The following is a 25,702-nucleotide window of genomic DNA, read 5'->3' on the forward strand; positions in this document are numbered from 1 at the left end:
CGTGCGCCACCAAGCCCGGCAGGTTTTTCATTTTTAAGTTTTATCTTCATACAGTAATAAGATTTTTATATATGTTTCACTCTGGCTAGATTATTCAGGATTGGATAAATTAATACGGGGTAAGGCATTTGATATATTGGACACATAGTATATATCTAATTTACTGCTGTAGTGATAAAAATTGCTAAGACGATTATGTTCCCTGCAAACTGTTTTTCTGTGTTCCAGGAAATGTGGCACAGACCCAGACACAATGTACTATTTAGGAAGAAGCAGAGTTGTAGATGTCTCCCGCATTTGAGAGTTCCTTTCACTTGAAATATCATACCTTATGTCCTTCCTAAGAGATGCTCTAGATATTAATCTTATAAAGTCAGCTGTTGGCTCAACTCAACCTATTCAACGTTAATTTTATTAATTTCTGCTTTTATTTTAATGCTCAGACTAATTTTCTAATCAGTGCATTTTAAAGGCAATACATTTTCCTCATAGAGTATTGTTTTCACTGCATCTCATACATAGTGGCACTGTTAATTACAGGCAATGATGAGCATAAGGTAAGTGCTCAGTGTTTGTTAGCCCCCTTCAAGTTCATTCCGTCTTAGGCCAACGAACATTTATTTCCAAGCAAGCCCTTTGGTAAAGCCACCTACCGTGCACCTCCCCTTTTCTTGAGCGCTGGCAACGCCGGCGCGCGCTCTAGGGGGCGTGGCCTCGAGTGACGTGTTCCCCGGGCGCCAGCCCGCCGGGTTCCCATGACACCGCGAAGGCACTATCAACAGGTTCCATAATCCTGTGTCTCCTTCCGCTCTCGTGAAACAAATCTGGAGATGTCGCTGGGAAAAATTAGTCCCTTGGCAACTGAGTTCTTCTCGCTCCGGGGCGGGGCCAGAGCGAAACGGTGCGAGAGGAAGGAACCGGAAGCCGATTGGACGCCGCGCTTCCGGGGTGCGTGCTGGGCGCGCGGAGGGATCTGGGTCAGGACGCGGCCGGCGCTCCGCCTCCACTTAAGGCTGGAGAGCGGCGCGGGCGGCAGTTGCCGAGGCTTCGCTCTAGACGTGGCTGTGTGGACGCTGCAGTTCGCGGACCCAAGCATTCCGCGGCCGAGCCCGGGCGTCGGCGGCTGCAGGTCGGGAGCGCGGCGTCCTTTCTCTGTAACCAGCGACCCTGCTTTCCTCCGCCACTCGGTGCTGGTGTCCACTCGTCCCGGGCCTAGCGCGGCTGCCCCTCCCTCCGGGAAGGCGGCCGGCGAGATGTTCAAAAACACGTTCCAGAGCGGCTTCCTCTCCATCCTCTACAGCATCGGCAGCAAGCCCCTGCAGATCTGGGACAAAAAGGTCAGGGCAGGCGGCGGCGGCGCGGGGACTTGTGCCGAGTGGGGACCCTGCGAGCGTGGCAGGCCGCTCCGTCCCCCAGCCTGGCCCACCGAGGCCCGGTGTGGCGGGAGGGAGGGCTTCCTCAGATGGGGACGGCTGCAGGTGGGGTGGGCGTGGCCGCGCTGTGGGCAGCCCGGTGGTCCCTCGCCACCCACTGGCTGGGTCGGTTCTGAGCCTCGGGTGCTCCACCAGTATAGAGGGATCCCCTGCGCTGTAGAGTCGAATGAGGACGCTTTGGGACGTTCAGAGGCAGGGAACTCCTGTTCCCCGACCCACACTTGTTTACGGATGTTCTGTTCTGTGCCAGGCTGTGTGCTGGTGTCTGAGACACAGTGCCTTTGTTCCAGACTCTCAGGCGCACCGACAGAGCCACACGGGTCAGTCAGGCTTGCGCCTTCATTCATTCGTTGTCTTCCTTTTGCTGGTCCTGAACCAGCCAGCCTTTGGCACCTTCTCCACTTTCCGGGACCGAGAGTTGTGCATACTTGTCCCCCCATGCTGGGTTTCTCCATCGGGAAAACTTCGACGTGGTGATTGCCAAAGTCTTGTCTGAAGTCATAAACTCAGAGCCCACTGCAGGCTTCCTGGCTTGTTCCCTCATCCTCTAGATGATATTTTCACCACCCTCAGAAGATGATGACCTTGTCGACTTTTCTGAGATGTTAAGTCTGAGTTGGTCTGCATTTTATTCTCATGGTAACTGATTTCTCATGAAAATTCCCAGTTTGTGCCATTTTTAAAATACGAATTAAAGAGAAAGTTCTGATGTGGAAGCCAGGTGATTTATAGTCACTTTAGTTCAAGGAAGGATGGAGACAGGTGAAAATAAGAGTGGGGTTTTTAGAGAGGTACCCGCGGAACAGGCTAAAGTAAGTAACATTTATTGAAATGAAGCCAAAACAATTTCATGTCTTCCCTTATCCACAGATGAGAGCTTTGGGCTACATAAGGTTGGGAGAGCACACAGACAGCCTTCTGCTTGTCACCACGAGGCAGTGCTGTGCTCTGAGATCAGCTTTCAGGGAGGCATGTTCAGCATCATCTGGGTAAGGTAGTTGAAAGATCTGAACATAACACAGGCGGGCCTTTGACACATGAGCAGTCTCACCACACTTCTCTTAAAAAGGGTTCTGTCCATAAGCTAGAGTTAATGTGGAGGATTACATAGAGAAAGTAGGCCTTTGAGCTTTCTTTTTCCTATGTTCCTAAGATTTTCAGTTCTGTGGTTTTGCTCACAATGAATTTGAAGCATTGTAAACTGAAATTGTACCTCTGCGAATAGACCCCAGAGTGAGTGTGTGTACTTGGGAACTTTGTAAGGATGATAGCCTACCAGTCATGGTCACTTGCCTCAGGTATGGGCAGTCAGAAGACATGGAGAGAACAGTCTTGTGTGTGAGTTGAACTTGCAAATTGAACTGCATGAAGTGTCAGTATAAGGCAGTTGAAATAGAGGTGAGGTTTGCCCTAAGAGAGAACTTTCATGGGAGGCCTCAGTTCCTGTGAAGTGATGTTTTATTAGAGGCCCAATTAACCTTGTTGGTTTTGATCTTTTGTGGTGTGTTTGGTTTTTCAAATGTGCTTTTTGACTAGTCAACATGTTTACACATGGAATATGAAAGCAAAGTAACCATGGTGCATTGTGTTCCTTAACAACGCCACGCCACTAGAGGTCGGTGGTACCCTGATGACATAAACACATAAGAAACATTGTTAGATCCACTGTCAGGGTTACAAGAAACAAATTAAATAGACATTTTGGCAAAGAAAACTCAGAACAACACTCCCAATAGCAAAAGTTAATTATGTGTTTTTAACTTTTATTTAGACTATACTGAAGAGTGTTTAGGGGAGAGCAGTTTCTCCCCTGAGACGGGAGGAAAAGGGAACACTTTAGGCCATTGGCTTTTTTGTGCCATGCATTTCCCCAGCCACAGTAGGAAGTTATGAGAAAGTGACTGGGAATCCAGCCCAGTTAAGGAAATTCTGGGAATTGATAGACCTATGAAAGATTCATGAGCAGTTTCTGAGTGACGGGCACTATGTGGACCTGGAAAGCTACAGATTAGCGAAAACACTTCCCCTATCCCAGGAAGTAAATAAGGCAGACCTAAAATAAGGGTGGAGTTTGACTGTTGAGTAGCGGCACAGGGGGCTGTCTGTGCTGACCTAGACATGGGTTGGCCCTGTGCTACTAGGTACTACCTACTGCCTGTGGTGTCTGTTTTGAGTCACTTATGTTGCACATGAATTTACTATTTTGACTTTTGAGTTTGTCTATTTGGTTTCTGTGAAAATCTTGAAAAACTAGGTTTGGCTTCAGTTTAGGCTTTTGATTTAGGAATCTGAGAAGCACATGCTATATTCACAATACCACTGAATTTGCAAACTTCACTAGGGTCATAAGTGTGGCTTATCAGCCACGTGGACACTGGCAACCTCTCCTATCCCATCTCCTTCCAATCTCAACATAAAGTTAGTCATTTTCAAATGGGATCACCTGTATGCTGCCTTTAGCGCTCTACATCCCACTGTATAGCAGCTTCCTAATTTGCATTGCTGACTGCACATTCCTTAAAGGAAAGAATAATATCTTTTTTAAGAATAATGTCTCAGGCTGGAGAGATGGCTTAGCGGTTAAAGCACTTGTCTGTGAAGCCTAAAGACCCAGATTCAGTTCCTCAGTACCCACACATATCAACCAAATGCACAAGGTGGTGCATACATCTGGAGTTTGTTTGCAATGGCGAAAGGCCGTGGTATACTCATTTTCTCCCTCCCTCCTTATTTCTCTCTCTCTCTTTAAAATAAATTAAAAAAGAAAAAAGAAAAAAAAGAACAAGACTTCTAGCCATACATAGTGGCACATGCCTTTAATCCCAGCACTCAGGAGACAGAGGTAGGTAGGAGGATCACAGTGAGCGCCATCCTGAGATTACATAGTGAGTTCCAGATCAGCCTGAGCTAAAGTGAGACCATACCTTAAAAAACAAACAAACAAATAAGCAAGACTTGTGAAATTCAAATATGAAAATAGAATATATTTTATTATATTGATTGATCTGTGACTTTCCAACTCCAGAACCCCATGTCTTGGGCTTCATTGCTTATGGTCCGGGCTTACTTCACCAAATCTCCCTCTCCCCTTAACAGTAACCTACTTCGTGAAGCCTCATTCTCTTTCACCTAACCCTTTGCACTTGTTGGTCCCTAGCCCTTATCCCGCTCCTCGAAGTCTTTAGTAGTTTTAAGTCACAATTCAAAGGAGACAGACAGTGCCTCAGCGACTGCTTGACTCTGCAAGCTTATTAGCCACTCAGAGAACTTCTGCTTCATTCTCTGCACACTTGAATTTAGCTTAAGGTCTGGCTACACTACGGTTCCTAATAGTGATCTTCCAAGCCAAGGTAAGTTTGAAGTTTTCAAACCAAGAGGTTAGAAGAATTAGGGGATTCATTGATGTTTCTTTTTTCTTTTTTATTTGAGAGTGACAGACAGAAGGAGGCAGAGAGGGAGAATGGGCGCGCCAGGGCTTCCAGCCACTGCAAACGAACTCCAGACGCGTGCGCCCCCTTGTGCATCTGGCTAACGTGGGACCTGGGGAACCGAGCCTTGAACCGGGGTCCTTAGGCTTCACAGGCAAGCGCTTAACCGCTAAGCCATCTCTCCAGCCCACATTAATGTTTCTTAACTCTGGGACAGCAGCTCTTACACATTTTAACACTGCTACTTCTGGTGAGTACTGGGAAGTTCTGTTCCCAGTCAGATCTGTGTAAAATACTGCTTATTTTTTGTCTTCACTGGTACTGTCTTTAAATTTCCATGAGATAAGTAATCCATGAATTCTATTTCTTTCTCTTCTCCCACCTAATCTTTCTTTCGTTTGCTACTGTTTCTCCCTATTTCCAAACTAGATATTAGTTAATGCATAGTATTAACAGTTCTCTGCCCTTTCTTCATTTCAAGGATGAATAAACTCCCTCTCCAGTAGAAAAAAAAAAAAAGTTTCTAGACTCTAGTTTTTAATTAGCAACCCTGTTAGTATATGTTAAATGAATATCATTTGGAGAGAAAGTAAAACGATTTTTGCTTTCTGTGTGTTAGCCCATTGCTGGTCTTTGTTAGTCTGAGTAATAGCTTTTACCGTGAGTGGAAAAGGCCATGAGTTCCGGGTATTTGTGCCCTTTCAAGGCATATCTGCTAACTATGGAGCTGTTGTGATATGACTGTATTTGCCAGTCAGCTGTGGATGTAGTCCAGTAATGTAGTGAAAGGAGGAAAGCCTTGAGTTGGAGCTATGCCCCTATCTCCCCACAGAGGGCTCCCTCTGCCTGTTTTCTGACATGGATCTGGCCCCCTCACCCTGAGCAGACACTTGCCTGCTGCAATGGACAGCTATAAAGGCTTAATGTAAATTGGAACATGTGTCATTAAGACCATGATGCCAGATGGCTCTGGGTTCAGCTGCCTTCCAGGATGAGTGGGTGGAGAAAAAAAAATGAAAGTGGGGGGAGGGGACAGTACAGCTCATGTGTTATTTTTAAAGTGCTCTAGAAATGTGGAGATTGGCCAGCTTCCTCCCTATTACTGTAGTATTTTCCCCCCTCAACTTGACCCTCCTCCCTGGGGCTTACACTGAGGGGGAATAATCAGTGTTCTGTATTAGTTGCCCAGCAACCGTGGAAAGCCTGGGAGAGTGACTGAGATGGGCTTGGAAGTTTGTTCTGTTGGTGTCTGGAGCTGAGGACCATTATCATCTGTTTCTGCCAGTGACCTGGCTTTGGAAGCTCCTACATAATTCCAGTTCATGGGCAGGACACAGCTTTCCTCTTAAGAAATAAAACTATTAGGCTGGAAAATGGCTTAGCGCGGTTAAGGCACTTGCCTGCAAAGCCCAAGGACCTCGGTTTGAGTCCCCAGAACCCATGTAAGAAATTATTTACTTGGGGAGGTGCATGATTAAGAACAAGGTATGATGGTGTATATGCATGAAAATGCCATAAAGAAACCCATTACTCCCCCCACTTTAGTTTTTTGAGGCAGGGTTTCACATTATAGCCCTAGCTAGCCTGGAACTAAAGATATAGCCTAGAGTGCCTGAGACCTAAATAGTCCTCCTGCCTCAGCCACCCAAGGGCTGGGATTACAGGCATGAGCCATCCACACCTGGCTGAAACTTAAACTCTTCTTGTTGCTGTGACCAGGTATCAACAGAAGTAACTGAAGGGAAGAAAGATGTATGTTTTCTCATGGTTTAAGATCATCATGGTACGATGGTATCAAGGCAAGAGCATGGTCATGGCATGTGGCTGGGACTCTCACATCTGGGCAGCCCAGGAAGCAGAAAGCAGACTTGCCCTTTTCTTTATTCAGTGAGTGAGGCGATGGGATATTGTCTGCCCACATTCAGGGTGGTTTCTCTCCCTGAAAACACCCTCACAGACACCCAGAGGTATGTCTCCAGGCTATTCCAAATCCAGTCAATTCACAATGAAGATTAACCAGCCACTGAAAAAGAAAAAAGCATTCAGAAGCCACATTTGATACTGAGACTGTGTCATGAATGAGAAAGACCAGAGGCAGACTGCTTTCTCAGTTAGAGGAAGTTAAATAAAATCTGCGCCTATCTTGTGGACTAATTACAAGCAAGTTCATTTTATCTTCATCCCAAACCAGGCCTGCCTAGTGACCTGTGAACCAGAAGGAGCTTAGGAAAGGAAATTGCCCATTTTCTGATGCGAGTGGGGGAGGGGTTGCTTCCTGGAAGGACCTGCACAATGGAAGGCAGTGACAGCCTGTGTCTTGTTTTGTTTTTGTGTTTGAGGCAGTCTTGCTTTGTAGTCAGCACTGGCCTGGAATTCACTATGTAGAACATACTTGCCTCTATTCTCCTGCCTGTCTTCCAAGTGCTTGAATTACTGGCATGGTGGTGCCACACCCTGACTTCAGCCCCTGGAATTTAATTTGGTGATTTCGGAATGGTTAGAAGCATTCCCCCAAGAACCATTCCCCTTGCCCCTTTGCTCCTCATTTGAAAACTGTAGAAAAGAGGTGTGGGAAGTCTCCTATCTTTGAATGCTTTTATTCTTGATTCATCACCTCTACTACACTCTTGCTTGCAGTGAGTTTGTATTTGCCACCCTTTGAAAAGGACTGTATAAAGGTGAAAATCAAACCCACTCACCAGTTAAGTTAGCTTGCCTCTGGGGTGGGTAGAGCCTAGGACTACTAGAATTTATGCACTTCTGGCCTCTGCATATGATGGAAAGTATTGTTTCCTTCTGTGAAGATGAGTAGGTCAGATTTGCCGGAGTGTTCTAGTGAAGCCAGCCTCTTATGCAGACTAGATGGGCAGAGGGCAGGTTCCCTAACACTTCCTCCCTGTGAAATCGGGCTAGTCTTCCTGCAGCTGAAGGTCAGGCCTCTTGTTGATTCTGGCTGCAGAGCTCTCTGAGGGGTTAGGTTTGAGGCCATTATTTAAAATGATATTGGACAAATATCAACATGTTGCCTTTAATTATTCTTAGCCCTTCCAGTTTACCTTTGCAGTAGATACCTTTTAAGGAAAGACACTTTATGTTACTGAGATTAATTCGTGATCTGTTATAAAATTAGTGTTTGTGTCTTACTGGATTACTGCCAGCTGTTATCAACAGAGCTGCCTCTTGTTACTTAAATTTCTTGGCTGGTTCTTCCTTCACCAACAAGTCTGCTTGATTTTCCACAGAAGATACAGGAGAGAGATTGCTGCTCTGGTTGGGAGTATTGTGAACGAGGTGGACAGTGTGGGCATATTCTACAGACTTGAGGCTTTGTGCTCTTAATCTCCCTTGGAAAGAGGCCAAGAATTCAAAGCAGGAGGGCATGAATGTGGCTGGCTTTGTTTGAGAAGCATTTCAATGTGACGTTTGTGTCTTGAGATCCTGAGAAATGCTCCATTGGCAGAGATTCCAGGCCCATCTAGCCCAGCACTCTGCCTCTGACAATGGCACCAAAGGATGTTTTGTGGGAAGGCATTTTTCATGTTGGCAGCCTCCTGGGCTTTGTGACGCTCCCCAGGATCTCCAGCTTCCTACAATAAATACCCCACGGTGGAGGTGGATACGTTATCCAGGAATGTTTAAATCCCTCCTTGAACCTACTCATATATGCCAGCTCTTAGGGTGACAGATCCCAGAAGGCAGCATACTTGAACACTTAGCTCATGCCTAGCACAGTATGCTGTACTCTGTAGCAGATACAAAGGATGCTTAGTATTTGAGTCCTCCTCTTACTTGAGCTCCCTACTTTTGTGTAGTTGAAGAACAAGGTAGACAGAGCCCAGAGTCTAATCTGTAAAACAGTACTGTATTATTGATGGTCTGTGTGGAAAAATACTAACAGATTCAACCTGGTGCCCTCTCCCTATAATGCAGATTTAATGGAAAATAAAACAGTAATGAAAGGCTGATTAATGAACAAGGGAGCATTAGTCAGTATGATTTAGTCATTGATTATGTCAGCCCAACACAGCTGTTTTCATATTACCTAGAAAAAGGCGTGTGTCTTTGTCAGGTCTCCTTTTCTGTGTCTGGTTATCATTTCTATGGTAGAACACTCACTCACAGCTTCCAAGTATCTTTACACGTCTGCCCTGTCCACATTAGGTGCTCAGTACTTGGAAATACTTGTTTCAGCTTAAATATTTTGAGAGATGAAATCAATATTGAATATGAATCTTCCTCATGTGCCTCTTGTATATATGCAACAAACCATATGTAAAGGTATGATAGATGAAGTGCTAAGTTAGGCAGTATAGGCAACATGAGCCCAGGAAAGAAATCAGAAGGAAAAAGCCACGGGTCTGGAAATAGTGATGTGTGTGTGGCACAGGAATGCATACTTAAAAGTTAAGTATAAATTAGGGAAAGAAGGAAGAAAGAAAGCATGAATTAGGAGTAAATCTGGAAGGTCGTTTTTGTTTTGTTTTGAGACAGGGTATGTGTGTAGCCCAGGTTGGCCTGAAATCCAGTCTTCCTGCCCCAGCTCCGTAGTAGCTGGGATTACAGAGGGCACCACCGTGTACAACTGGGGGAATCATTTTGCCCTTTTGTAGCCACTTTCCTTCTCAGTGATACACACAGTATTTGTTGACCTTTGTGGCCAAAGAAGATACCTTTAGTGCAAAATGTGGTTACTCCAGAGTGTCCTACTTAGGGTCTCTCATTTTATAGTCCTTGGCCACTATGGCAGTCATATCACTTACCTTATAATTGCTAGTGTTGCTCTGGAAGGGGATATAGAGTAGATAGTAAATGTTAGCTGAATCTAAATTGAGGTTTTGCTTTTTGTTGTTGTTGTTTGTTTTGTTTGTTTTGTTTTTCAAGGTTGGGTCTCACTCAGCTCAGGATAATCTGGAATTCACTGTGTATTTTCAGGGTGGCCTCGAACTCTTGGCGATCCTCCTAACCTCTACCTCCTGAGTGCTGGGATTAAAGGTGTGCACCTCCACGCCTGGCTTGAGTTGATTTTTTAAGAAAGAAATGCTGGTTTGCAGATTGCCAAATTCCCTGGGATTCCTGAGGTCATTGATGGGAACCTGGGAACAGCATGGCTTCCTCACATACAGGCTTTGACATGCTGAGACACAAACTTAACATGTTATGTGCCTTGGGCTACTGGGGTTTTCTTTAAATGGTCCCATTCTGCTTTCAAAATCTTTGTAAGGTTGCTGCCAAATATTTCAATACTGACTAATTTTCTTCCTTATAGGTACGGAATGGCCACATCAAAAGAATCACTGACAATGATATCCAGTCCCTGGTGCTGGAGATCGAAGGGACAAATGTTAGGTAGGTTGCTAGCTCTGTTCTTTCAGGTGTGCTCCACCAAGCACAGGCTACAGAGACTGCCTGTGTGGCGTCCAGCTGTGCTGCTGACACTGCTGTTCCTTATTCCCCCTGCCTGTTTCCTCATATGATAGCAACCTACCTTCATTGAGGGTTATTAGGAACGTTAGACAAGTGACTATGTGTGAAACACTTAGAACCATGCTCAGCATAGTAGTAAGCACATTGGAAGTGATAATCATGTTATTAATATTAGCTAGAGTATGGAATCACCCAGTGAATAGCCAGTGTTTTTTTTTAATTTTTAAATTTTTATTAACTTTTTCCATGATTATAAAAAAAATATCCCATGGTAATTCCCTCCCTCCCCACCCCCACACTTTCCCCTTTGAAATTCCATTCTCCATCATATTACCTCCCCATTAGTTTTTTGTTGTTGTTTGGTTTGGTTTTGGGTTTTTTTGGGGGTGGGAGGGTTGAGGTAGGGTCTCACTCTAGCTCAGGCTAACCTGGAATTCACTATGTAGTCTCAGGGTGGTCTCGAACTCATGGCGATCCTCCTTCCTCTACCTCCTCAGTGCTCTGGGATTAAAGGCATGTGCCACCACACCCAGCTCTCTCTTTTTTTTTTTTTTATCATTTCATAGTTGAGTTGGACCAGAATTGAAGACTTCTTTTCTTTTGCTGGAAAGGACTTCCCACTTTCCACCTATCTAACTTTGTTTTTTAGATATTCACTGTTGGTATCAGCTTTTGTTTGAGCCCAGCATTTTTTGGCTGTTGATTATTGCCCAAACTGACCTTGAATTCCTGGCCTCCAGCTGTCTTCTTGCTTCAGCCTTCTGACTTAAGCCATTCACTGGCTTAATGGTCAAATGACACATTGGCTGATGCATCTGAGTCTGTGAAATTGGCTTTTCAGGTTTTCCCCTTGGGCCCTGTGTGGTGGTGTACATATCACAAAGGGGGAAAAAAACAAGTAATGTGTTTATTGGTATTTCCTCTCAACAGCACCACATATATCACATGTCCTGCAGACCCTAAGAAGACACTGGGAATTAAGCTTCCTTTCCTTGTTATGATTATCAAAAACCTGAAGAAATATTTTACCTTTGAAGTACAGGTGAGTAAGTGCACAGTATTGCACCCATGCTCGGCTCTACCAAACGGATACCCTTTCTACTTCAAGAAGTAATGGATGGCACTGCAATTGCATCATCCTTCTGTATTTCTTCTTCCTGACCTCTGCTAAGCTCCATACAGCTCTTTCTATGATGGTAAACATTTGCTGCTTATAATCAAAAGTTAATGTCAAGTTTCTAGAGAAACAGTACCTAGAAAGTCCAACCGCTTAAGGATTGCATTAATTGGGGAATAGTTTTTTAATACTCACTGCTTCTACTTGAGTATTTTTGAATTTTTAAGGGGGAAAACATAAAATCATTTTCATGTGGTCATGGATCCTGCTAGGTGCATCATTTGTCATAAGCAGCTTGTGTTCTCTTGGCAACAAACAAGATAAACTTGCTATTTCCAGGCCATCTGCAACTAATATATGACCTGTCTGAGTTTGGCCTTGGGAAGCAGGCTATGGTTGTTGTCTTAACAAGGTTATCTGGTCCTGCTGACATGGAATTCACATGGCCCTTCTTCTCTGTGTTCTGTAGGTACTAGATGACAAGAATGTTCGTCGGAGGTTTCGAGCAAGTAACTATCAGAGCACTACCCGTGTGAAGCCTTTCATCTGCACCATGCCCATGCGGCTGGATGACGGATGGAACCAGATTCAGTTCAACTTATCCGACTTCACCCGGCGGGCATATGGAACAAACTACATTGAGACCCTGAGAGTACAGGTACTGTGCCTGCCACACATTACCTACTGGGAACTTTGAGTGCACTCAGCCTGGTAGGCTTATGGCCCAAGGGCAGAACAGTGAGGGTTTCAGGCTAAAGTTCCCAAGTAATTGCCCAGGGTGTTCTCACTTCAAAAAAGTCCAGAAATCTGCTCAGATATAAGGTAAATTCACTTCCTGGAATCCATCCCAAAGCAAAGCCAAGCTGCTGGCAAAGATGATATGCTGGGCTGGAGAGATGGCTTAGCAGTTAGGTGCTTGCCTGCAGAGCCAAAGGACCCACATAAGTCAGATCACAAGGTGGCACATGTGTCTCGAGTTCATTTGTAGTGGCTGAAGGCCCTGGTGCACCCATTCTCTCACTCAAATAAATGAAGTAAAACCCAGATTCCCTCAGTCACCAAAGGATAGTGCCCCCCCCCCAAAAAAAAATAAAAAACAAGATGATGTGCTATGGGAGGGACACTGGGATATTAGGAAAGGAGGAGTTGTATCGATCCTGTCTAAATAAGTCTTGCCTTCTCAGATCCATGCAAACTGTCGGATCCGACGGGTTTACTTCTCAGACAGACTCTACTCAGAAGATGAGCTGCCAGCAGAGTTCAAACTGTATCTCCCAGTTCAGAATAAGGCCAAGGTAAGGCACCTCAGAGTCTCTGAGCATGCTTTAGTCGGAGAACTTGGCCACTGGCCTGGTTAGACACTTGGAGAAATGCCTTTACACCACAGCCTCTTAAATGTTCTTTCAACATATCAATGCCAGGGCGGGGATGAGACTGGGATCTGTTAACCTTTGTCCCCTCCACTGCAGTGCCCCTTCCTCTCTCCCTCTAAAGGCCTCTTGCTGCAAGAATGTCCTCACTCTGGGCAGCCCCATGTTTATAAACAATAGGTACCCCTGGACAGTGGTGGGTGCTTGCTTCAGACATGCATGCATTCCCCATAACCCAGATATCACCAGAAGTAGGAAGCTGATGACACTGACCGTCTGTTTTTTTTTGTGTGTGTTTTTTTTTTTTTTTAACAACTTAAACTAATGCCTCTTTTTCTGTTTTTTTCCCCTTCAGCAATAACTGGAGTGCAACTCAAGGGAGATAGACCCTGATGCTGACTCTTAGTTTTACAAGGAAACTATATGGAGACAATGCAAAGAACCATATTTATATTAATTCACTGTGTTATGGTTCATACTACTTAGTGTCCCATGTTGTAGACACCAGTGACCATACCATAACTCTGTCAATTGCATTGTAAGTGGGAGAAAAGCAGTGCTTTGAATGACACACACCTCTGGGGTTTCCTCTGCTGCCTGCCCTGATGTGTGGGGAGATATATTTACCATGAACTCAGAATTCAATATGTCCTGCAAGGCAGTTCAGACCAATATTTCTTCCTGCAGTTTGTTCTTTTTTATATATTACCTAAGTATATGTATATGTTGTGTAATACTCATAATCAGAATGAATAAAATACTATATTCTTGCTTTGTAAATTTGTTTCTGTTTCCCCCTCCCTTCCCAATCAAGTCTCACTCTAGTCAAGGGAGGTCTTGAACTCAGTGATCCTCCTGTGTTAGCCTCCCAAGTGCTGAGACTATAGGCGTGTGGTGCCCCTGTGCCATATTTTTCATGCGTGAAGCAGCTTGCCTGGAGCCCTTAGAGATAAGCGAAACAACTTCAAAATATGCTGATGAGAAAACAAAACAGGATGTGACCAGTAGAATGATCTTAGTAAGGGTTAGATTTTAAGGTGAGCTTAACACAAAATGACATCTGGCTCAGATTGCTTTTAGACCCCTTTTAGAGTGTTACAACCCTATGTGGTTCTCAGCTAATGTAGGATTCCCCAGCATTTGAACAGATGCCCAGATGAAAAACTTAATTTGAGTGTAGGGACTTAGGAGAATACTAGAACCTGACAGGCGAGCCAAATCCTTGCAGCTCTTGTAGCGTTCCCACTGTTTAGGGCATATGATGGTTGAGGGGAATGATGGACACTGTTGCTTTGGGGTTTGACTTGGTTTTTATGTGGCTAGGCACAAATAGTTAAGTTTGCAAAAGGGTTAGGACTTTTATATGATGCAACTCTACTGTGTATAATATCTGGGGAGGAAAAGCAACTTGGGGAGAGTAGAGCATATGCCAACATGCCTGGGGGATCTTCAAGGACTCAGAACTGGTGCAGAGCTGTTTGTCTCAGCAGAACAAATTGTATAGCACCCAAATATTTTGTTTTTTTTCAAGGTAGGGTCTCTCTCTAATCCCAGGCCGACCTCAAACTCACAGTGACTCTTCTACCACTGCCTCCTGAATGCTGGGATTAAAGGTGTTCATCACCACACCTGCCTTGGAATGCTTTAATTTTTTTAAATAATTTATTTATTAGAATGGGCACACCAGAGTCTCCAACCACTGCAAGCAAACTCCAGACACATGTACCACCATGCATCTTGGCTTATGTGGGTTCTGGGGTATCAAACCTAGGTCCTTTAGGCTTTACAGGCCAATGCCTTAACCGCTAAACCATCTCTCCAGCCCTTGAATACTTTATAGAGTAAAGAAGAGTGGAGAGATGGCGCAGTGGCCAAAGCACTCACCTCCCATGGCTGGGTTGGAGAGATGGCTTAGCGGTTAAGGCATTTGCCTATGAAGCTAGAGGACCCAGGTTCAATTCCCCAGTACCCACATAAGTCAGATGAATAAGGGGTGCATGTACCTGGAGTTCATTTGCAATGGCTAGAGCCATGGTGTGCCCATTCTGTCTCCTCTCTATCTCTCTGCTTGCAAATAAATAAATTAAAAATTTTTAAAAAAGAACGAAAAAAAGGTTAAAGGCTAATACATTATAAGAATTCCAGGCCAGGCTTGGTGGCACATGCCTTTATTCTTAGCACTTGGGAGGCCAAGATAGGAGGATCAGTATAAGTTCAAGGCCAGCCTGAGACTACATAGTGAATTCCAGGTCAGCCTGGACTAGAATAAGACCATACCTCTCGACACTACCTCTTGAAAAATAAGCAAAATTCCAAAGCAAAAAGCCATTCTCCTGTGCTCCTCATCACTTCTGGATTTGATTTCATCACTCAAGAATGAGACTTGATTCCTGGATGCCAGCCATTTTGACTTTGGTTGATGGTGAAAAGTTCTGGTCTGGAGATACAGCATGCTTACCTACTATGCATGAAGCCCTTGGTTTGATCCCCAGCACTGCCTATACCTGGCATGGTGGTGTGTGCTGTTAATCACAGTACTTTAGGTGGATTCAGATGATATGAAGTTCAGAGTTATCTTTAGCACCATAGTAATTTTCAGACCAATCTGGGTTATAGAAAACCCTAACTTAAAAAAAAAAGTTCTGAGATTTCTTATTACTAGTTCTGTGGTGTTTTTGTTGTTGTTTGTTTATTTATTTGACAGCAACAGAGAGAGAGAATGGGCGCTCCAGGGCCTCCAGCCACTGCAAACGAACTCCAGATGCATTTGCCACCTTGTACATCTGGCTTATGTGGATCCTAGAGGATCAAGCCTTGAACCAAGGTCCTTAGGCTTCACAGGCAAGTGCTTAACCACTAAGCCATCTCTCCACCACCACCCCGCTTTTTAATTTCTAAATAGAAACTATTTGTTTTTTGAGAGATAAAAAAGCCCTTATCCTCCAAAGTTCTGGAGGCAAGTGTGGCCAAATAGAGGCCGGAGGACAGGAGCAATGGAGGTGGGTAAAAGTGTGCTCACTCCTTTGCTACCTGATGGGCCCATCACCAAGTGCTCACTTGTCAGGGTCCTGGGTTTCAGGGTCAGTTATGACAATGCTCCCCTTCCTGTGCTACCAGGGAGATCAGAGGCGCACTGTCCATAGATGCTGCGTCTTAGGAGAATCCCTGTCAGTTCAGCATTCATCGCTGAGCACTCCAAAACCAGGTAACAACTGAGTCAAATAAGAGTGTTGCCCACTTTGCACTTGGGCATATCAGCTTTCATTTACATGCAGTGTGGTGGTCTGAATCAGATGTCCCCCCCGTAAATTCATGTGTTTTGTATACTTGGTCCTCAGCTGGTTGCAATTCGGGAGGCAGAGCTTTCTTGGAGGTGTGTTGTTGTGGGTGGACTTAGGGGTGTTATAGACCACCTCACTCTCCTGCTGCTGTTTCCCACCTGCTGTGTGTGGCAAGGACGTGATGTCCAGCCTCTGCTCTGCCATCTTTCCCCCTGCCATCATGAAGCTTTCTCCCAAGACTAAGCCCAAATAAATCCTTTCCTCCCATCAGCTAGCTTTGGTTGAGTGTTTGGTCCCCACCACATGAAGGTCGCTGCATCATGCAGGGTGCTGTGCTCCTGTCTCCCTGGCTTTAGGATACAGAGGGAATCCCTGACATGCATGGGGGTGGGGTGGTCATTGACTTCAACTGAACTTTTTCTCTGACCACTGTGGGGAAATCTCCCCTTCCATCTGGAATCTACTGAGGGATGAAATGCTTTTGTGGGGGCACGGAAGTCCGAGTTAGCTCTGCATCTCTTGCTGCCAGTGAAGGGCTCCTGGACGTGCAGAGGAACAGTACAACTCCTCGCTTTCATCGGCTCACCCTGGGGTTACCTCACCATCCTCCTCAGGGTGGCAGGCCACAACTGCTTACTTCCAAGATGCTTCGCATACCCATCTGAGAGGAAGTAAGAGGATCCTGAAGATGATGGATATTAATTATCTAGGCTGGAGCTGGGCCAACAGAACAGCTCCATCAACCTCAGTACAGCCTTGCCTTTGGTTTCCAGCTCACCAGAAAACAGCTTGTGGAGAGGCTGAGGGAGGAAGCACAGGGAGAGCAGGCCTCTGAAGCAGACGAGTCCCTCAGGGCCAGTGTGTCTGGGATTGTAATTGGAGTGGCAGAGCTGCATTATGGAGCTATCTGGAAGTCATTGTGTTTTAGAAGGGCGGAGCTGCCTTCTAAATGAGAGTGTTCATTGACGGACACCAAGCTGAGCAATGTAATGGTGACTTCCCGATGGAGACCCACCCTGGCCCTATTAGACATAGACACCGAGCAGGATCAGTGCACTGCGACTTCCCGATGGAGACCTGCCCTGGTCCTATTAGACATGGACACCAAGTGAGAGCAGTGTAATGCGACTTCCCGATGGAAACCCGCCCTGGTCCTATTAGACATGGACACCAAGGGAGAGCAGTGTAATGCAACTTCCCGATGGAGACCTGCCCTGGTCCTATTAGACATGGACACCGAGCAGGAGCAGTGCAATGCGACTTCCCAAGGGAGACCTGGCCCGGCCCTATTAGACATGGACACCAAGTGGAAGCAGTGTAATACGACTTCCTGATGGAGACCTGTCCCAGCCCTATTAGACATGGACACCAAGCGGAAGCAGTGTAATGCGACTTCCCGATGAACACCAAGCGGAAGCAGTGTAATGGGACTTCCCAATGGAGGCCTGCCCTGGCCCTATTAGCCACTGGCCCAGTGACTGCTTCCTCTGTAGCCAGCCTCAGAGACTGGCTGCTGGCAGGCCAGACTTCTTGTAGCACTTTCCAGGGATGCAAATGATTTCCCTGAACCTGCACTGGCTCTCCCTAAAAGCTCTGTCCGAGGACTCGCTGTGGTGGCCACACGCCTTTAATTCCAGCACTTTAGAGGAAGAGGTAGGATTGCTGTGAGTTTAAGGTCAGCCTGGGCTATAGTGAGACCCTACCTCAAACAAACCAAAAACACAAACAAAAATCTTGGAGCTCATCTTGCCTGCATTCCCACACCTCTTGTTTTACTGATGAGGAAAGGGGTGGCCACTGCAGTAATGACAGGAGCAAGAACCCCAGCTCATTTTATAGGAGTCCTGAGCCAGCCCTGGCCTCCCTTATGCTGGCATCCCCTTATCTCAAGGACTAGAGTTGGCTCTGCCTTGGCTGTGAGGGCTATTGGCCAGTTATCACATGGTTGCATGTTAGCTGAAGTCTCCTGAGGCTGAGGGTAAAAAGCTGAAATACCAAGGTTTGTGTGTTTCACAGATGTATCCTAAGAATAGCATGCCCATGATGGATTCATAGACAATATGAAGCTGGATATAGTGGTGCACATCTTTAGTTCAGCACTTGGGAGGCAGAGGTAGGAGGATCACTGTGAGTTCAAGGCCAGCCTGGGACTACAGGGTGAGTGCCAGGTCAGCCTGGGCTAGAGTGAGACCCTACCTCAAAATAAATAAATAAATAAACAGGAGTAGAGAGATGGTGTTTGCCTGTGAAGCCTAAGGACTCATGTTCAACTTTCCAGGTCCCATGTAAGCCAGGCGCACAAGTGATGCATGCGCAAGGTTGCACATGTACACAAGATGGTGCACACATCTGGAGTTTGACTGGTGGCTGGAGGTCCTGGCACACCAATTCTCTTATTCTCTCTCCATCTCTCACTTGGTCACTCTCTTGTGTTACTATATATATTAATAGTTAATAGCCCAGTTCTCATTCTTGAATAAAAGTATGTGAACACATTAATAAAATAGGTGCCCTTCCTATATCTGGCCTGCAAACAGGAATGGCCTGTTCAGATTCCCAGTTCTGTCACTTGTTCTCTGAGCATTGGGCCACTATGTCTCTTTTTCTTAGCAATGTGATAGGTTATGCTGGTGGTTTTCAGATAGCCACTGTCCACTGCATAATGGAGGCTGATAGCAGGACTCTGAGGCCATAAACAGAAATACTTGGAAGGAAATTTGATAGGGACATAACATCTGGTTAACAAGACAATAGTACCTGTGGTCTCCTTTGTGCCTTACAGTATTAGACATGAGTTTCTTACTGTGGTATGAGCCCCAAATCTGAGTAGAAGGTAGCTGGTTGCACTGTTACCAGTCATGCCACTATTGTACCAGCGGACATATCTTGCCTCACCTGATGGTAGTATGGCACACAGCTTCCACAATTGAGCAGAGCTGTGAGTGATAATCCTCCCCCAGCAGCCTGAATAGTACCTTCCCAACACTAGGAAAACCACCCAATAGGGAAGGGAGCTTCCAACTCAGTCCCAGCAAGAGTTTTTCATGTCCTGAAGCCAAAGTATTCAGTGTCTTCAGCAATAGTTTTATCAACCAGTTCTGTCATGCAATCAATAGCAGAGGCTGTAGACTGTGATTTATGGAGTGCCAGGGACCTTCCAGGCCAATAACTTACAGGGAGATAGCCCACCCCTCGCATTGGGATTTTTACTCAACACCCTTAGAGGCCTCCTGGAGTGCCTTTTCCACTATGTTGTCTCAGATGGCCTTGAATTTACGGCAATCCTCCTACCTCTGTCTCCCAAGTGTTGGTATTAAAGGCGTGTGCCACCACACCTGGCTGTCTTCTGTTTTTTAAACTCTGTAAACACAGTCCCATCCAGCCCAGTAAACTGGGCACCAGATCACTCTATTGTCCTTCAGTCCCTCATATTTATGGGGACCTCAGCTAGAAATAACCAATTGTCCTTATAGCTTGTATGAGCCAGTCCTTATTTCATTTCAGACTATTGTCCCCTGTGTCTAAAGGAGAAGTGAGCAGTTAGATTACTCAGCTCTTCTGCTTCCACAGCACTTAGAAGGATCCCATCTGCCTCAAAGTCCTGCTCCCTTACTACTTGTTTAAAAGTCTTCCTCAGAGCTGGAGAGATTGCCCAGTGGTTAATGACACTTGTCTGCAAAGCCTGATGGCCTGGTTTGATTCCCCAGTGCCCACGTAAAGCCAGATGCACTAAGTGGTGCATGTGTCTAGAGTTCATTTGCAGTGGCAGGAGGTCCTAGTACACCCATACTCTCTCTCTCTCCCTCCCTCTCTCTCTCTCTCTCTCTCTCTCTGTCTCAAATAAGTAAATAAAAAAAAAAATTAAGTCTTCCCTAGTCAGGTGTGGTGGCACATGCCTTTAATCCCAGCATTCTGGAGACCAAGTTAGGAGGATTGCTGAGTTCATGGCCAGTCTGAGACTACAAAGTGAATTCCAGGTGAGCCTAGGATAGAGCAAGGCCCTATCTCAAATGAACAAAACAGAAATAAAACAAAAGATAAAAAGTCCTCCTTAACTAGTCAGTTCAGATACAGACTATTCCCTGAGTAGGCCATTATGAACACCCCACCTACACACTGTAGCATGGGTTTCCCTCCCTCTGTATTGAAGGTCAAGATATCTTTGGTCATTCTGTCTTGCTCACTCCCTCTTCACTGTCTGATTATTGCCATGGGTTCCAAATCTTCTGGATTCCAGGAAGGGGTCTTTAGCACAGATCGATTTTGTACTTTTCTTTTGCATCCTCCCTGCTTTAAGAATGGCAAGCCAACACTTTCATCTCACTCCCCACCTTCACCCACATTCCCTGCCAAATCAAAAGCCAATGCAGTGAATAGCATCTGCATGTCTTTCTCTCATTGCAATTCCTCCCTTACATGGGCAATTTCTTTCTGAGCAGATAGATGAACCTCAGGTGCATGTTTTATCACCCATAGAAAAGGCTACACACCTACTGCCACAACCTGTTTACAATCCCATCCTATACATGCTACTTTCAGGGATCATAGCATGCTCTCTAGTCCATTAGTCATGTTGAGGGCATACCAGAACACATATGGCAGAGCCCATTTGTCAAGATGATGTGCCAACCCATACTGACTAGAGGAAGACAACCATCACTCTGGGGTTATCACGAAGGACACTACCCTTAGACAGCTCAGCCTTGGCTGTGTGTCCTATCCCCATAGCAGGAGCGAGCAGCTGCCACCTCACAAGGAGGCACAGCAAGCATCCCACAGCACGGGAAGGGAGCCATGTTGGGGTGGGCTCACAAACATCAGCCTCAGAGGCATGTCTCAGCACTGACATCAAAGGCCATGCAGCTACTCTCCAGCTCATCTTTGGTCCTCCCAGTCCCTGTTCAGGCACCAGTTGTGTTGTGTGACTTTTCCTGAAGAGACATGAACGGATGTCTATTCACCTCAGATAGGGCACTAATGGCAGGACAAAGAAATGATTCTACCCAAGTATAGCAGGCGTGCATGGCCAGGCCCAACTTTTTACATGGCTCCTAGACAGTCAAATTCTCTTTCCAGCCATGGTGACACACACCTTTAACTCCAGCACTCAGGAGGCAGAGGTAGGAGATTGCCATGAGTTCAAGGCAACCCTGAGACTACACAGTGAATTCTAGGTCAGCCTGGCCTCAAATGAGAACCTACCTTGGGGAAAGAAAAAAAAAGGGGAGCTGGAGAGATGGCTTAGCAGTTAAGCAGTTGCCTGTGAAGCCTAAGGACCCTGGTTCGAGGCTTGATTCCCCAAGACCCACGTTAGCCAGATGTACAAGGGGGCGCACGCGTCTAGAGTTCATTTGCAGTGGCTGGAGGCCCTGGTGCGCCCATTCTCCCTCTATCTGCCTCTTTCTGTCTGTCGCTTTCAAATAAATAAATTTTTTTTAATTTTTTTGTTTATTTTTATTTATTTGAGAGTGACAGACAGAGAGAGAAAGAGGGAGATATAGAGAGAAGAATGGGCCCACCAGCCACTGCAAACAAACTCCAGATGCATGTGCATCTGGCTTACGTTGGTCCTGGGGAATCGAGCCTCGTACTGGGATCCTTAGGCTTCACAGGCAAGCGTCTAACCACTAAGCCATCTCTCCAGCCCTGAATAAAATTTTTAAAAAAGGTCAAATTCAGATTCCTCGGTCCTGACTTATCTTGTTCAAATGAAGTTTAATTGTCACCGCAAGAGATATATCTTCTCAATCTCCCTCTATCTCTGAGGCTAGCCGAGAACCCTGTAGGCCACCCTCTCCTGGTGTGGGGCAGTTCTGTCCCATGAGCTTCTCCAGTCTGGAGTGAGCAGCTTGATATGAAGCAGATGAGTGCAGAGAAACAGGCGCCCTGGGAAAGGAGAGCACCCCGGCAATGTGGGGGTACTGCAAGATGACCAGCACTGCCTCTGGGCTGTTATGGGGACTCCCAACTTGTAAATCCTCAAGGTGCTAAACATCTGGATGAAGCGTGGACCTCTGGAAAGTTGCGCCTCTTGGTATCCATGGTGTTAGAGCAAAGCAAAACAGTGTAAGGGTGGGATGTGGAACAGACTGAGCAGATCCCTGTCAAAGGGTGTAAATGCTGTGCTGTTTTATTGCATGAGAGTAATAAATATTAGCAAGAGCCCCCACTGCCTGGTTTCCCCCAACCTTTGCCTCCGCAGTGAAATCATGAACCCTGGCATTTGGAGAAAAACAGTAAAATCATGGCTGCTTCAGGATCAGTCCTTCAGGTTCCAAGGCGACTCCAAAGCCTTCGCTGTCCCCCAGAGCTTCCCTGTTCACTTGAAGCGAAAGCAGCTTGGGGCCTCTCTTCTTGCCATTGGAAACCTCGCTAATCTTGCAGCTATGACCGGGGGAGAGCTGGGGGTTTTCTTTCCCCTGAACAGACTGCCAGCTGCTGCACTGGAATGGGAGCAAATCTGAGAGACACAGAACTTCCTGGCGAGTGGTAGAGCAAGTCAATGGCACCAGATCGGATCCTAAAGCTCTGCTGCGTCAGGATGCTTCGGCCCCCTCCTGGCTGGGAGTGCAGCAGCCTCAGACAGAGGAAGTGGGATGATGGCAAATCTGCTCTAGGGTGGGGTTGAAGGTCCCATAGGAATTCTGGACTGAGGCATCCCATACATGGCTGGGCTCGCCAAATTCTTATGGCTGGCTTTTATGGGAGCAGAGACACAAATGTCTCTGGTCAGGTATGTACTTTGAACTTGACTCACCTCCCTAATGAGAAGGTATTTCTGAGATCGCTGTACTAATGACAGGGAAAGAGGGGTTCGTTGCAGAATGCTTGGTCATTTGTGCTGGACTCAGCCGCAGGAGAGGGGAATGAGCTATACTCAAATCCTCTCACTGCACTGCGCCCCAGGAAAGCCCTCCCTCAAGTGAGGGAGGTGAGGACGTTGGGGTCTTGAAGCAGAAGAGCCCTCAGGAGGCTGGGCCTTTCCTGTGGGAGTGGTGCACTCTGTACCCCACCCCTTCTCAAAGGAGGCTGAGCTCACCAGTGGGGATCAGGTCAGACTCCTCCCTCCCTCGGGCGTGTCCATGGGCCTTATCTGTTCAACCAATATAACAAGGGAACGGGAGGCTGTGCAAATCCCCTTGGAAGTAGAGGAGGTCCGACTGGTGGCAACTTTCTAGGTTAGTGTGCCATTAGAAAACAGGGTAGATTTCAACTTTACATTGCTCAATGTGTGTGATGATTTTTTTCTAATTTTACTTATTTGCAAGCAGAGAGGGACAGAAGAGAAAGAGAGAGAGAATGGGTGTGCCAGGGCCTCCAGCTGCTACAAACAAATTCCAGATACGTGTGTTACTTTGTGATTCTGGCTTTTATGTGGGTACTAGGGAACTGAACCTGGGTTGTTGGGCTTTGCAGGCAAGTGGCTTAACCACTAAGCCATCTCTCCAGTCCTGTGTGATGATTTTTAACTTAATTTTTCTATTTTTTGTTTATTTTATTTATTTATTTGAGAGTGACAGAGAGAGAAAGAGGAAGAGAGACAGAGAGAGAATGGGTGCACCAGGGCCTCCAGCCACTGCAAATAAACTCCAGATGTGTGCACTCCCTTGTGCATCTGGCTAACATGGGTCCTGGGGAATTGAGCCTCAAACTGGGGTCCTTAGGCTTCACAGGCAAGGGCTTAGCTGCTAAGCCATCTCTCCAGTCCTTCACTTAGTATTTTATTAATTAAAATTAAATAAAGTTGGGTTGGAGAGATGGCTCAGTGGTTATGACGTTAATGACACAAGTTTGATTCTCCATTACTCAGGTAAAGCCAGATGCACAAAGTGGCACATTCACCTGGAGTCTGTTTGTAGTGGCTAGAGACCCTGGAATGGCCATTCTCTCTATCTATCTCTCTCTTCTTGCAAATAAAAAAATAAATATTTTTTAAAAAAATTAAAGTTAAAATTTCAGTTCTATTACACCAGTGAAATTTCAAATTCTCCTGAAACCGAAGGGACATCTGAATAAGCCTCTAGCTTTAACTGCTCTTAGTTACTTGCTTTAAGTTGAGTTCCAAAGCACTAGTCCTGGAGGTACAGTTAACTAACACCTCTGGCATGTGCACAGCCATGTGGGCTAGGGAAGCATGATTATGCATGTGCAGACCACCCTACAGCCATGAGTAACCAAATCTCATCCCTGGGAGCAGACTGAGCTAGATGATGTGGACCCCAGACTGCGGGAAAGGGCGGAGGGAAGCAAGCACAGAGGCTGAGAGCGCAGACTTCCTGTCGAGTGGAAGAGGCGGTCCTCTGACGTCCATCCGATTTCTAAGCAGCAGCTCCAGGCGTGGAGTGGTCCAATTCCAGCCACGGATGGGCCAGGCGGGGGGCTGAAGGGTGCAAGGCCGCCCTTCAGGTTCCCATCCCACTTTCTCTGCCCCTGTGAGAGGGGGCCTGGTTTCTAGGACAAGGCTATCCTGGGTTCCCGGCTGGTGCAGCCTCCTCACCCCACGCCACTGCCACCTGCTCCAGCTCTGTGGGTGTGGGTCTTTGGGTGGGAGTTCTCTTGTTCCGGTCCCACCCTAATCCCTTGCAGCTGTTCTCAGGCCCAGGGAAGACAGTTGTGCAAAGGGACTAGTTATTTTGAGTGGGTCACTGGCTTCCAACCAGGAAACGCCATGGCCGTGTCAAGGACTGGTGACCCAGTTGGGAGTTGGAGTCCTCAGTGTGGCCTGGGGTAGGAGTAAGGAGGACTTCGTCTCCCCAGTTTGACCCCTGTGCCCTGGCAATAGTGGCCAAGACTGGAGCAGCTGGGGAAGGGGTGTGCCTCTCTTTGTAAGGGACCAGGCTGGCTGAACTGGCTTCTGGGGTGGCAGTCCTCCCCTTCCAGACTGGCCCTCCACAGTGCCTCCTTCCTGTCAGAAGGCAGGCGTGGTGGAGACCTAACACCTCCGCTGGTGCCTACCCTTCCTTCTGGTGAGGGAGCCAAGTGGACATGACCTAATGGGCCTGGAAAAGCCAAGTGGCCCAGCAGTTAAACCCATCCCTTAGGGCATACCAATTTGGATGTGAATCCTGCACTTATAGCTGTGTGCTCATGGGACGCATGGGTCACCACACTGAGCCTTCCCTTACAGAAATGGGAACTGTGGGGACAACAAGGACCTCCTAGGGAGGGGTGGGCATTCCCTTAGGGGTGGGTGAGACACTTAGGACGGGAGCAGTGAGTGTGGTCATTGTGACTGTAGTTGTCACTGGGGCACTGCTGCAATTGGCTTTGCTCTTCAGCCTTGACCATTTTCGCTGAGGCACCTGGAGGGCCTTAGGATGAGGAGAGGAGAATGACAATGACCTGAGCTAGGAGGAAGATGGAGGGCCCCAGAAAGTCAGGGAGAGAGACAGAGGACATGCTGTGCCATGTGTCCTGAGAGAGCAGGGATCTTACCTGGACAGTGCCTGGCACAGGAATGGTGCTCAGAGCAGTTCTGATGAACAAATGCAATGAGGAGTGACTGAATGAATGAATGATGGCTCCCCAGAATGTGGACTAGATCGGGCCACTGGCTGAACACAAGTGGATAGTGCATTCCAGGGCTAGTCAGTGAGCAGAATGTGGCCATCTGGTTTCTCTCTGGAGTTTGAACAAGGAGCTAATAAAG

At 46.6% G+C, this 25,702-nt stretch overlaps 1 protein-coding gene across 1 annotated transcript; it reads left to right on the forward strand.

The window, feature by feature from the left end:
• The first annotated feature begins 1,007 nt into the window (after positions 1-1,007).
• Positions 1,008-13,552, forward strand: Cfap20 (cilia and flagella associated protein 20). Its single transcript, XM_004663503.2, has 6 exons — positions 1,008-1,337; positions 10,128-10,207; positions 11,216-11,327; positions 11,872-12,060; positions 12,587-12,697; positions 13,128-13,552. The coding sequence occupies exons 1-6, from the start codon at positions 1,254-1,256 to the stop codon at positions 13,131-13,133; spliced, it is 582 nt and encodes a 193-aa protein (XP_004663560.1). The 5' UTR covers positions 1,008-1,253; the 3' UTR covers positions 13,134-13,552.
• The last annotated feature ends 12,150 nt before the right edge of the window (positions 13,553-25,702 follow it).

This window comes from Jaculus jaculus, chromosome 1 (genome assembly GCF_020740685.1).
Source record: "Jaculus jaculus isolate mJacJac1 chromosome 1, mJacJac1.mat.Y.cur, whole genome shotgun sequence".
NCBI lineage: Eukaryota > Metazoa > Chordata > Mammalia > Rodentia > Dipodidae > Jaculus > Jaculus jaculus.